The 14,993-nt window shown below is 48.5% G+C and overlaps 1 protein-coding gene across 6 annotated transcripts; it reads right to left on the bottom strand.

Annotated features, from left to right (window-relative positions):
* Window positions 1–783: 783 nt before the first annotated feature.
* On the bottom strand, window positions 784–10,112 carry tmem177 (transmembrane protein 177). Of its 6 annotated transcripts, none has more exon segments than NM_001103018.1 (2): window positions 784–2,294; window positions 9,475–9,485. In NM_001103018.1, a coding segment is annotated over 1 exon segment (933 nt). In that variant the 5' UTR covers window positions 2,285–2,294; window positions 9,475–9,485; the 3' UTR covers window positions 784–1,351.
* Window positions 10,113–14,993: the final 4,881 nt, after the last annotated feature.

Genomic DNA, 14,993 nt, shown 5'->3' with positions numbered 1-14,993 from the left:
TCCCAAGCCGGACTTGGATTTCTTACTATTGAGTGCTATTCTGATACCTACTGGGAGCTGCTATCTTGCTCCCTTCCCATTGTTCTGCTGATCGGCTGCTGGGGGTGAGGGATATCACTCCAACTTGCAGCACAGCAGTAAAGTGTGACTGAAGTTTATCATGGAAAGGAGGTCACTGACCCCAACATCCAGAAAAAAAATGCTCAATAAATTACTCATGTTTATGTTAAAGCCCTTTCCTATTTGTATCCCAGCCCCTCATTTGAATAAGTGCCTGGTTGCTAAGGTAATTTGGACCCTAGCATCCAAACTGGAGAGCCGCTGAATATAAAGCTAAATATCTCAAAAACCAGGAATAAAAAATGAAGACCGATTGCAAATTGTCTCAGAACAGCACTCTCTATATCAGTGATCCCCAACCAGTGGTTCGTGAGCAACTTGTTGCTCCCCAACCCCTTGGATGTTGCTCCCCAACCCCTTGGATGTAGCTCCCCATGGCCTCAAAGTAGGTGTTCATTTTTGAAATTCTGGTTTGGAGGCTAGCTTTAGTTGCATAAAACCTTGTGTAAAGCCAAACAGAGCCTTCTATAGGCTGCCAGTCCACATAGGGGCTACCAAATAGCCAATTATAGCTCTTATTGGCACCCCGCATGTAACTTTTTTCCATGCTTGTGTTGTTCCCCAGCACTTTTTCCATTTGAATTTGGCTCACGGGTATAAAAGGTTGGGGATCCCTGCTTTACATTATGCTTAAAGCTGATATAAAGGTGAACAACCCCTTTAAAGGAGGCCTTTAATGATCACATTTATTGGTCTGAATTGTACTTTAAACAAAGGATGATTGCCTGCAGCCGTCTATGGGATTTAGTGCCTCAATCAGTTGTGATTTTGGTTGGAATAATAAATCCCAAATGTTGGGCCAACCATACAAGCCAATATTTATCAACCCGGCCTGTCAAATGACTGGGCGGCTGGATCAGTTCCAGAAAATTCCAACTCTAAGGGGCAGATTTATCAAGTTTAGAACTTAATAGAGACTGAAAAACAGTCTATGGATGAGAGTTGCTCAAACAAGGAACATTATGGCAGCTCCCAGTCATATAAACAAACACAAAGGTACCAAACGCTTCAGTGTCATCTTATACAAATATATATTTGCCGAATTAAATATAAAAGGGAATAGAGGGTATATTTTCCCTTTAACTTTTGCACAATGTCCAAGAGACAAATAAAATGACAAATTAATCATGTTGTTTTCCTGAGTTGTGTTCCGAGTGTTGCAGTAGATGAATAGACTGATAATACAGCAGATAATTGCCCTACGGTCCCTAGTACGACCCTGCCGAAGGCTTCATTCCATCTGCAGCAAGGCGAGCTTTATGCGCTCTCTCCGGGATGTGTATGGGGCATGTTTCAGGCGTATATAATATTTGGGAAATAAATTGCCGCTAGGAGAGTACATGGTCTCCCCCTGCTTGCCCATCAGAGTCCGCAGAATCCGATTCCGCGCCAGTATCTTCTCATAAAACTCTATCCCTCCCGCGGCGTACGATTTGGATACAGCCGCCGCCCTGCGGTCGGAGCGGTAATCCAACCACTGGCTGACTGCGTCAGAGCACAGGAAATAAGCAGCGAATCCTAGCGCAACGGCGGCCATGTTGTACACCGCCCTCAGTACCAAGGGCCCAGAATACAGGCCAAGCAGCTGTTTGATGGCCACACTTGAGATACAGGTAGCCGAAAGGCAGGCAGGGGCCACAGAGGCTTCTATGATAGGGCTGTTACCCTGGGCATTAACTACTTCTCGTGCCAATGAAAACTTCTGAGCATAAACAGATAAGGTTAAGGCCTGTCTGAGATGGGCGCCTACATCACTGCTCCAATCCACCTCCTTTCCATTAACCATAAGAACCCGGTCCACTATTCCAACACCGTCCTGTTCCGTGTCGTTATAATTAGCAGGGATGCCAATTAAACAGCCACTGGGAAGCCAGGGGATACCGGCACTCACCGGGTGAAAGCCGAAGGCTGAAAATGGGGCGTAACTCGAAGTCGCCTCTGTTTGCGTCTCTCTAAGGACTTCCTGAAACAGGCCCTGTAGCTTGGCGCTGAGCTGGGCAGGTTCTCCTCTCGACCAGCCCTGATAGAGTTTCCGGAAGGTCTGCTCCGGGGAAACATGGTAGGAGACATTGGCAGCGAAAAGGCCGACAGAAGAAACAGCAAGCAGCGCCCCGCGGTACTTCTGCGTGAACGACAGGAAACGCCACAAGAAGGGGCTCGACATACCTTGTCACCTAATAAACAGATAAATTATTATTGGAACATACACTTTGTCTTTCAGTGGGGCAGAGCAGTAATACAGAACCGGGGGGGGGGGCATACCATTTAATAATTACGCCAGAAATTAAACAGTAACGTTTACAGTATGAAAAGGCGATAATGACATAATGATCAGTGTGTTCCATGTCTGCAATTCACATAATCTATATAACAATATAAGGTAAAAGAGGTATCACGTAATAATGAGAGCTGGGGGTGAGAGTTTAATAATACACGGTGGGTATAATAGCACAGTTACTGCAGCACCCAAATAATACATCTCCGCAATTCCCTCTCTATAAAGGGTAATAATTACCTGCCGTGCCATTATCCGCACTCACAGCAGTATCATTACATACTATACAGAGTGACAGTGAGGGGAGTGACAGCCAGGGGAGTGACAAGTGACAGCCAGGGGAGTGACAGCCAGGGGAGCGACAGCCAGGGGAGCGACAGCTAGGGGAGCGACAGCCAGGGGAGTGCAACTACAGGAGTGACACAGTCGGATCACATTCTATCTATAGGGTATAATGAGTTGACAGAGCTGGCATTTGAGGGGCCCCTACTGGTTGTATTAATCGGGGATGTGTAAACTGCTGCCCTCCAGCTCCGGCTGAACTACAACTAATCAGGAAAAATATCTAATAACCATCACACAATCATTGGTGCTGCCAAAAGGTCCTTTGGATTCAGCAGCCCCAGGATAATTGCACTCAGTGCTCTACCCAACCCCATAACAATGGTGCCAGGGTGGAATATCAGCACATTTAGTGCTTTTTGTGCTCAATTAGCTGCTGCTCTTGGTGAGGGAAATACAGCCAAAAGCCTGTGTGTCATGAGCCGGCCCCATGTCCCACACAGGCAGCCCCACACCTTCATTAGCAACGACAGAAACAGCCAAACACACAGCCCGGTCTTATGGACATCTACTCATATACTCACCCACACTCACACTCATACACTGGCCCATCCCTCTCAGATACTGACCCCCATAACACTGGCCATCCTCTAATATGACCCCACTATACACTGGCCATCCTCTCAGGTACTGACCCACTCATACACGCCCATACCTTCAGGTACTGACCCCATCTCATTACACTGGCCATCCTCTCAGATACTCCCCACTCATACATGGCCCATCCCTCTAGTATGACCCACTCATACTGACATCTCTCAGATATGATGGCCATCTCTCAGAATACTGAACCCCACTCATACACTGCCCATCCCTCTCAGATACTGAACCCATCATACACTGCCATCTTCTCAGATACTGACCCCACTCATACTGGCCCATCCCTCTCAGATACTGGACCCTCACTCACAACTGGCCCATCCTGTTCAGATACTGACCACTCATACCGCCATCCTTCAGATACTGACCCACCATACACTTGGCGCCATCCTCTAGATATGACCCCCACTCATACACTGGCCCATCCCTCTCAGATACTGACCCCACTATTCACACACTGGCCCATCCTCTCAGATACTGACCCCACTCATACACTGGCCCATCCCTCTCAGATACTGACCCCCATCAACACTGGCCATCCCTCTCAGATACTGACCCCCACTCATACACTGGCCATCCCTCTCAGATACTGACCCCACTCATACACTGGCCCATCCCTCTCAGATACTGACCCCACTCATACACTGGCCCATCCCTCTCAGATACTGACCCCCACTCACAATGCCTGGCCCATCCCTCTCAGAAACTGACCCCCACTTTCATACACTGGCCCATCTCTCAGATACTGACCTACTCAAACTGGCCCATCCTTCAGGTACTGAACCCATAGATACACTGGCCCATCCCTCTCGAGTACTGACCCCCACTCGCATTACAGCTGGCCAATCCTCTCAGATACTGACACCACTCATACACTGGCCCATCTCTCAGATACTGACCCACTCATACACTGGCCATCCTCTCAGATACTGACCCCCACTCATACACTGGCCATCATCTCAATACTAGACCCCATTCACAAACTGGCCCATCCCTCTCAGATACTGACCCCCACTCATACACTGGCCCATCCCTCTCAGATACTGACCCACCTCATACACTGGCCCATCCCTCTCAGATACTGACCCCCACTCATAAACTGGCCATCCCTCTCAGATACTGACCCCACTCATACACTGGCCCATCCCTCTCAGATACTGACCCCCTCTCATACACTGGCCCATCCCTCTCAGATACTGACCCCAACTCATACACTGGCCATCCCTCTCAGATACTGACCCCCCACTCATACACTGGCCCATCCCTCTCAGATACTGACCCCCACTCATACACTGGCCCATCCCTCTCAGATACTGACCCACTCATACACTGGCCCATCCCTCTCAGATACTGACCCCCACTCATACACTGGCCCTCCCTCTCAGATACTGACCCCACTCATACACTGGCCCTCCCTTCAGATACGACCCCATCATACACTGCAATCCTCGCAGATACTGAACACTCATAACTGGCCATACTCTCAAGATACTGACCTACTCATACACTGGCCATTCCCTCTCAGGATACTGACCGCCCTCATGACACTGGCCCCATCTTCAGAAGACCCCATCATCCTGCCCATCCTCTCGATAATGACCCGTCTCATACCTGGCCTCCTTCAGCTACGACCCCACTCATAAACTGCATCCCTCTCAGATATCTGACCCAACTATAACTGGCATCCTCTCAGATATGAACCCCCTCCATTGCTGGCCACCTCTCAGGTACTGACCCACACATACACTGGCCATTCCTCTTCAGATACTGACCATCACATGCTGGCCCATCCTCTCGATACTGACCCTCATACACTGGCCCATCCCTCTCAGATTACTGACCCCCATCATACATGGCCCATCCTCTCAGTACTCGACTCCCCTCATACACTGGCCAATCCCTTAGATACTGAACCAACTCATACACTGGCCCATCCTCAGATATGACCTCCACTCATCTGGCGCATTCCTCTCAGATACGTGACCCCATCATACACTGCCTCTCTCAGTACTGACCAGTCATACACTGGCCATCTCTCAGATACTGACCCACTCATAACTGGCCATCCTCGAATACTGACCCCATCATACACTGGCCATCCTCAAGATCTGACCCCATCATCACTGCCTATCCCTCCGTATGACCCATCATACACTGGGCCATCCTCTCTAGAACTGACCCCACATCACTGGCCCATCCATCCAGATACTGACCCACTCATACCTGGCCAATCCCTCTCAATATGACCCCACTCATACACTGGCCCCCTCTGCAGAACGAACCATCATACACTGGCCCATCTCTCAGATACTGACCCATCTACACACTCATACACTGGTCATCTTCAGATCTGCCCCACTAGACGCCATACATGGCCATCCCTTCTCTCAGATACTGACCCACCACTCAATACACTGGCCATCCTGCCGATACTGACCATCATAACTGGCCCTCCTTCAGATACTGACCGCCCGAACTGGCCATCCTCCTCGATACTGACCCACTCAACATGGCATACCTCTCAGATAACTGCCCCACCATAACGGCATCCTCCAGATACTGCACTCATACATGGCCATCCTCTCAGATACTGCCCACTATACACACGTGGCCATCCTCATATACTGACCCCATCATAACACTGGCCATCTCTCAACTACTGACCCCCATCATACACTGGCCATCCTTCAGTTACGACCCCATCATACATGGCCATACCTCAGATACTGACCCACTCATACAGGCCTCCTCTCAGTACTGACCCCACTGCATACACTGCCCATACCTATAGTACTGACCCCATCATACACTGGCCATCCCTCTCATATACTGACCCACTCATTAGCACTGGCATCCCTTGATTACTGACCCACTCATTAAACTGGCCCATCCCTCTCGGTACTGACCCCATCATACCTGGCCATCCTTCAAGATACTGACCCACTCATACACTGGCCATACCTCTCATGATACTTGACCACTTCATACATGGCCCATCTTCAGATACTGACCCCACTCAATACATGGCCCATCCGCCTCAAGTCTACCCACTTACACTGGCATCCTCTCAGATACGACCCCACTCTACCCTGGCCATCCCTAGATACGGACCCCCACTCATACATGGCCATCTCTCAGATACTGACCCTCATATACACTGGCCCATTCCTCTCAGATACTGAACCCCCACTCATCACTGGCCATCCCTTCAGATATCTGCCACTATCATACACTGGCCAGTCCCTTCAGATACTGACGCTCATGCAGCTGCTGCCCTCCCTCTAGGTACTGACCCATATACATTGGCCATTCCTTCAGAATACTGACCCAATCACTGCGGCCATCCTTCATGATACTGACCCCCACTATACCTGGCAATCCTTTCAGAACTGAACCCCCATCATACACTGGCATCCTCTCCTGATCTGACCCATCATTCCGGCCATCCTCTCAGATTAATGACCCACTCATACACTGGCCATGCCTCTCAGATACTGACCCACTCATATGTGGCCTCTACTCAAGATCTGACTCCCACTTCATACACGTGGCCATCCCTCTCAGAATGATCTGACGCCCATCATCACTGGCCATACCCTTCAGATACTGACCCACATACCTGGCCCATCTCTTCATGATACGACCCCCCTCAACACTGGCCAATCCCTCTCAGATACTGACCACTTCATACACAGGCCCCATCTCTCAGATACTCGCGCCGCATCATTAACTGGCCCATACCTCTTGAGATACTGACCCGACTCTAACTTGGCCATCCTCTCTAGATACTGACCCCCACCATAACTGCCCATGCTCTCAGATCTGAACCACTCAAACTGCCATCCCTCAGTATGACCAATCATACCTGGCCATCCCTCTCAGATACTGACCCCACTCATACACTGGCCCATCCCTCTCAGATACTGACCCCCACTCATACACTGGCCATCCCTCTCAGATACTGACCCCCACTCATACACTGGCCCATCCCTCTCAGATACTGACCCCCACTCATACACTGGCCCATCCCTCTCAGATACTGACCCCACTCATACACTGGCCCATCCCTCTCAGATACTGACCCCCACTCATACACTGGCCCATCCCTCTCAGATACTGACCACTCATACACTGGCCCATCCCTCTCAGATACTGACCCCCACTCATACACTGGCCCATCCCTCTCAGATACTGACCCCACTCATACACTGGCCCATCCCTCTCAGATACTGACCCCCACTCATACACTGGCCCATCCCTCTCAGATACTGACCCCCACTCATACACTGGCCCATCCCTCTCAGATACTGACCCCCACTCATACACTGGCCCATCCTCTCAGATACTGACCCCCACTCATACACTGGCCCATCCCTCTCAGATACTGACCCCCACTATACACTGGCCCATCCCTCTCAGATACTGACCCCCACTCATACACTGGCCCATCCCTCTCAGATACTGACCCCCACTCATACACTGGCCCATCCCTCTCAGATACTGACCCCCACTCATACACTGGCCCATCCCTCTCAGATACTGACCCCCCACTCATACACTGGCCCATCCCTCTCAGATACTGACCCCCACTCATACACTGGCCCATCCCTACTGACACTGCCCATCTCTCAGATACTGACCCCCCTCATACACTGGCCCATCCCTCTCAGATACTGCCCCCACTCATACACTGGCCCCTCTCAGATACTGACCCCCACTCATACACTGGCCCATCCCTCTCAGATACTGACCCCACTCATACACTGGCCCATCCCTCTCAGATACTGACCCCCACTCATACACTGGCCCATCCTCTCAGATACTGACCCCCACTCATACACTGGCCCATCCCTCTCAGATACTGACCCCCACTCATACACTGGCCCATCCCTCTCAGATACTGACCCCCACTCATACACTGGCCCATCCCTCTCAGATACTGACCCCCACTGGCCATCCCTCTCAGATACTGACCCCCACTCATACACTGGCCCATCCCTCTCAGATACTGACCCCCACTCATACACTGGCCATCCCTCTCAGATACTGGACCCCACTCATACACTGGCCCATCCCTCTCAGATACTGACCCCCACTCATACACTGGCCCATCCCTCTCAGATACTGACCCCCACTCATACACTGGCCCATCCCTCTCAGATACTGACCCCCACTCATACACTGGCCCATCCCTCTCAGATACTGACCCACTCATACACTGGCCCATCCCTCTCAGATACTGACCCCACTCATACACTGGCCCATCCCTCTCAGATACTGACCCCTCATCATACACTGGCCCATCCCTCTCAGATACTGACCCCCACTCATACACTGGCCCATCCCTCTCAGATACTGACCCCACTCATACACTGGCCCATCCCTCTCAGATACTGACCCCCACTCATACACTGGCCCATCCCTCTCAGATACTGACCCCACTCATACACTGGCCCATCCCTCTCAGATACTGACCCCTCACTCATACACTGGCCCATCCCTCTCAGATACTGACCCCCACTCATACACTGGCCCATCCCTCTCAGATACTGACCCCCACTCATACCACTGGCCCATCCCTCTCAGATACTGACCCCCACTCATACACTGGCCCATCCCTTCAGCTACTGACCCCCCCACTCATACATGCTGGCCCCATCCCTTTCAGATGTCTGACCCCCACTCATATACACTGGCCCATCCCTCTCAGATTACTGGACCCCCCACTCATACACTGGCCCATTCCCTCTCAGGTACTGACCCCCCCACTCTACACTGGCCCATCCCCTCGTCAGATACTGACCCCCACTTAATACCACTGCCCATCCCTCTCAGATACTGACCCCCACTCATACACACTAAGCCCCCCTGCGCTCATAGCCATACACTGTCCCGTTCCTTTCAGAAACCACCCCACTATCACTCACACACCTGCACTCTCACTAACTCACCTGTCCATTACTGGCACCCACTCCTCCCCATACACTTACCGGTCCCACCTACAGACCCGACTCTCCCGGAATGACCTTCACTCCCATTCATACACTGACACTTCCCTCACTGACCCCCCGCCCGGTCACTCATCTCCCACCCAGTCACACACACTGACCCCCGACTCACCCAATAACCCCACTCACACTTTCCCAGCTCCTCACTGTCCCATTAACCTGCGGAACCGGCGTACGTGCGTGCCACACGGGAGCTGGAAGTGTAGGACGTTGCGTTCCAGTGACGCAAGCGCGCAGTCACATGTCTCCCCAGCAGCGCGCCGTGTGAGAAAGTGAAATGGCGCCAAACTGCGGATGAGACGGTGTGGGGATTCCGACCGGCAGTCTCTTCAGTCTGTGCTGCTCCCCGGCTACTGCCCGTACCGCTGCTGCTGTGTGTAACGGAACGACTGACGGGAAATAAGTCGCCTCGGTAATAAGTAATTACTATGGAAACAGCGCCCAGCTTGTGCGGGGGTATCGCTTTATTCCCTGTGAGGGCTGTACGTGTTCTGCCTGTGTATATTGTGTGTATATATGTATTTATATATGTGTATTGGGGGTTCTCATTGCTTCTCTGCCCCTCAGGCTGCCCGCCTTGGTGTATCCCAGGGGATCTGCCCAGTAACTGGCTTTTTGGTCTCACAGACTTTCCGTCCGTTGCAGCCATATAGTTGCGCTTGGGAAATCCTGTTCATCTTTAATATACTTTGTGACTTATTTGCCTCCTTCAAAATCTTCAGTTTTTAAATGGGGGTCACTGACCCCGGCAGCCATTATTATTCCATGATTATGTTACTGTTACTTTTTGTAACTTTCTTTTTTATTCAGCCCCTCCCCTATTCATATATCAGCCCCTCCCCTATTCATATATTAGCCCTCCCCTATTCATATATCAGCCCCTCCCCTATTCATTTACCAGTCTCTCATCCAAGCCACTCCCTGGTTCCTAAGGTAACCTGGACCATAGCAACCTGATAGCTGCTGGAACAACTAACTGGACAGCTCCTGAACTTAAAAAAAAAAACTACAAATAATAATAAAAAAAGACCAATTGCAAATTCTCATAGTATTACTCTCATCATACTAAAAGGTAATTTTAAAGGTGAACATGGAGGCAAGAATTTCATTATTTGAGTCATAGAATGTTTAGCAGAATCCTACATTTTCAACTGAACCAATAAGTCTGGATGGCAGTGTGAGAATTGTTTTTTGTCCAAAATTGACGCCAATATTTTTTAAGGAACAGTAACATCAAAAAATTAAAGTAATATACTATGTACTGTTGCCCTGCAATGGTGAAAGTTATGTGTTTGCTACAGAAACCCTACTATAGTTTATATAAATACCCCGCTGTGTAGCCCCGGGGCAGCCATTCCTGCACTGGTACAGCTGGGGTGTTTGCTACAGAAACCCTACTATAGTTTATATAAATACCCCCGCTGTGTAGCCCTGGGGGCAGCCATTCCTGCACTGGTACAGCTGGGGTGTTTGCTACAGAAACCCTACTATAGTTTATATAAATACCCCCCGCTGTGTAGCCCCGGGGGCAGCCATTCCTGCACTGGTACAGCTGGGGTGTTTGCTACAGAAACCCTACTATAGTTTATATAAATACCCCGCTGTGTAGCCCGGGGCAGCCATTCCTGCACTGGTACAGCTGGGGTGTTTGCTACAGAAACCCTACTATAGTTTATATAAATACCCGCTGTGTAGCCCCGGGGCAGCCATTCCTGCACTGGTACAGCTGGGGTGTTTGCTACAGAAACCCTACTATAGTTTATATAAATACCCGCTGTGTAGCCCCGGGGCAGCCATTCTGCACCGGTACAGCTGGGTGTTTGCTACAGAAACCCTACTATAGTTTATATAAAATACCCCGCTGTGTAGCCCCGGCGGCAGCCATTCATGCACCGGTACAGCTGGCTGTGTTTGCTACAGAAACCCTACTATAGTTTATATAAATACCCCGCTGTGTAGGCCCGGGGCAGCCATTCCTGCACTGGTACAGCTGGGGTGTTTGCTACAGAAACCCTACTATAGTTTATATAAATACCCCGCTGTGTAGCCCGGGCAGCCATTCCTGCACTGGTACAGCTGGGGTGTTTGCTACAGAAACCCTACTATAGTTTATATAAATACCCCGCTGTGTAGCCACAATTCAGCAGGAACAGCCCCCTAGGTTTGCTCATAGCCTGTACAGAGAGATACTATAAAACTATGGCACATAGGGATTCCCCCATACTAAGCACAATTCAGCAGGAACAGCCCCCTAAGTTTGCTCATAGCCTGTACAGAGAGATACCATAACACTATGCACATAGGGATTCCCCTGTACTAAGCACAATTCAGCAGGAACAGCCCCCTACGTTCATAGCATTCTAGATTGGTGAATGGTTTAGGGCCACACAAGCTGCATTTTCCTATGTTAAAAAGCAGTTCATCTTACAGAAGTGGGATGTGGTTGGGGGAGGCAGCACGAATATAAACACAGTTAAGTCGACCTTGGCCGCAGGAAATATTTCCCAGGCTGGCTGAGTGGTCCTGCAGTGAGCCGACTGATCACTTTGGCTGCACCAAGCGTGGGAAAACCGCCAGACGGAATGTGGGGGCCCAACACAGCCTTATAAACAGCAGGACCCCCGCTATTCCTTGTCTTTCAAGTACAACAGATTAAAGGGCAAGTCACTTACTGTTAACTTGTGCTGTTTGAGTCTAGAACAAATCAGATGGTGGCACTGCTTTTGCTGCCTTATAGGAACCATTAGAATTATGTAATAAAAGTAGAAAAATCCCATTGGCTGGAGGGAAAATATTGTGGCAGATACATTTTACAGATATGTGATCCCTTATCCGGAAACCCGCTATCCGGAAAGCTCCGAATTACGGAAAGCCCGTCTCCCATAGACTCCATTTTAATCAAATAGTTCAAAATTTTAAAACTGATTTCCTTTTTCTCTGTAATAATAAAACAGTACCTGTACTTGATCCCAACTAAGATATAATTACCCCTTATTGGGGCAGAACAGCCCTATTGGGTTTATTTAATGGTTAAATGATTCCCTTTTCTCTGTAATAATAAAACAGTACCTGTACTTGATCCCAACTAAGATATAATTACCCCTTATTGGGGCAGAACAGCCCTATTGGGTTTATTTAATGGTTAAATGATTCCCTTTTCTCTGTAATAATAAAACAGTACCTGTACTTGATCCCAACTAAGATATAATTACCCCTTATTGGGGGCAGAACAGCCCTATTGGGTTTATTTAATGGTTAAATGATTCCCTTTTCTCTGTAATAATAAAACAGTACCTGTACTTGATCCCAACTAAGATATAATGATCCAAGTCTCACCCAATAGCTTCACTGTTGCCTCAGCTCCAACTACACAGTGGTTGGCACAGGATATGGTGCTTAAAGGGTTACACACGATAAATGTAAACAAGGCACCTGGGCCAGATGGAATACACCCTCGGGTACTGAGAGAGCTAGGGGCAGAATTGCAGTGGCCCTTGTTTCTGATATTCTCAGACTCTCTTTCATCAGGTATGGTACCTAGTGATTGGAAGAAGGCGAATGTCACTCCCATATTTAAAAAGGGAATAAGATCTCAGCCTGGCAATTATAGGCCTGTAAGTTTGACATCCGTGGTGGGCAAGTTATTTGAAGGCTTGTTAAGGGATCACATTCAAAATTATGTAGTGGAGAATGGCATTACTGCTCATAATCAGCATGGCTTTATGAAGGACAGGTCATGTCAGACCAATTTAATTGCTTTTTATGATGAGGTAAGTAAGAAGCTGGACAGTGGGGATGCAGTAGATATAATCTATTTGGATTTTGCCAAAGCATTTGATACCGTTCCCCACAAACAACTGCTTTCTAAGCTAAGGTCTATTGGTCTTAGTGAAGTCGTTTGCACATGGATAGAAAACTGGCTACAGGATCGGGTACAGAGGGTGGTTGTTAATGGCACATTCTCTACTTGGAGTAAGGTTCTCAGTGGGGTCCCTCAGGGTTCTGTACTGGGTCCACTTTTGTTTAATTTGTTCATAAATGACTTAGGGGAGGGTATTATGAGTAATGTATCAGTGTTTGCAGATGACACAAAACTCTGCAGACCAGTCAATTCTATCCAGGATGTGACATCCCTGCAGCAGGATCTTGACCAACTGGCAATCTGGGCAGCTAAGTGGCAGATGAGATTTAATGTGGATAAATGTAAGGTCATGCACCTGGGATGTAAAAATATGCAAGCCCCGTATAACCTTAATGGGACTGCACTAGGCAAATCCATAATGGAGAAGGATCTTGGAGTCCTTGTAGATAATAAACTTGGCTGTAGCAAGCAATGCCAGGCAGCAGCTGCAAGGGCAAACAAGGTTCTGAGCTGTATTAAAAGGGGTATAGATTCACGGGAGGAGGGGGTTATTCTTCCCCTTTACAGAGCACTGGTAAGGCCCCATCTAGAATATGCTGTTCAGTTTTGGTCTCCAGTGCTCAAACGGGACATTATTGAGCTAGAGAGGGTCCAGAGAAGGGCAACTAAGCTGGTAAAGGGTATGGGAAGTCTCAGTTATGAAGAAAGACTGGCCAAGTTGGGTCTGTTTACACTGGAGAAGAGGCGCTTAAGAGGTGACATGATAACTATGTATAAATATATAAGGGGATCATATAATAACCTCTCTAATGTTTTATTTACCAGTAGGTCCTTCCAACGGGCACGAGGGCACCCACTCCGTTTAGAAGAAGGGAGGTTCCATTTAAATATTCGGAAAGGATTTTTTACAGTGAGAGCTGTGAAGTTGTGGAATTCCCTCCCCGAATCAGTCGTACTGGCTGATACATTATATAGCTTTAAGAAGGGGCTGGATGGATTCTTAGCAAGTGAGGGAATACACGGTTATGGGAGATAGCTCTCAGTACAAGTGAGGGAATACAGGGGTAGGGGGGATAGCTCTTAGTACAAGTTGATACAGGGACTGGTCCGATTGCCATCTTGGAGTCAGGAAGGAATTTTTTCCCCTCTGAGGCAAATTAGAGAGGCTTCAGATGGGGTTTTTTGCCTTCCTCTGGATCAACTTGTAGTTAGGCAGGTTAGGTATAGGCATTATGGTTGAACTTGATGGACGTATGTCTTTTTTCAACCCAACTTACTATGTTACTATGTTACTATAATTACCCCTTATTGGGGGCAGAACAGCCCTATTGGGTTTATTTCATGGTTAAATGATTCCCTTTTCTCTGTAATAATAAAACAGTACCTGTACTTGATCCCAACTAAGATATAATTACCCCTTATTGGGGCAGAACAGCCCTATTGGGTTTATTTCATGGTTAAATGATTCCCTTTTCTCTGTAATAATAAAACAGTACCTGTACTTGATCCCAACTAAGATATAATTACCCCTTATTGGGGCAGAACAGCCCTATTGGGTTTATTTAATGGTTAAATGATTCCCTTTTCTCTGTAATAATAAAACAGTACCTGTACTTGATCCCAACTAAGATATAATTACCCCTTATTGGGGCAGAACAGCCCTATTGGGTTTATTTCATGGTTAAATGATTCCCTTTTCTCTGTAATAATAAAACAGTACATGTACTTGATCCCAACTAAGATATAATTACCCCTTATTGGGGGCAGAACAGCCCTATTGGGTTTA

Source organism: Xenopus tropicalis, chromosome 9, assembly GCF_000004195.4.
Source record: "Xenopus tropicalis strain Nigerian chromosome 9, UCB_Xtro_10.0, whole genome shotgun sequence".
NCBI classification, from domain to species: Eukaryota; Metazoa; Chordata; class Amphibia; order Anura; family Pipidae; genus Xenopus; species Xenopus tropicalis.
The sequence above is the reverse complement of the archived record's forward strand: the minus strand, read 5'-3'. Positions and strand labels throughout refer to the sequence as shown.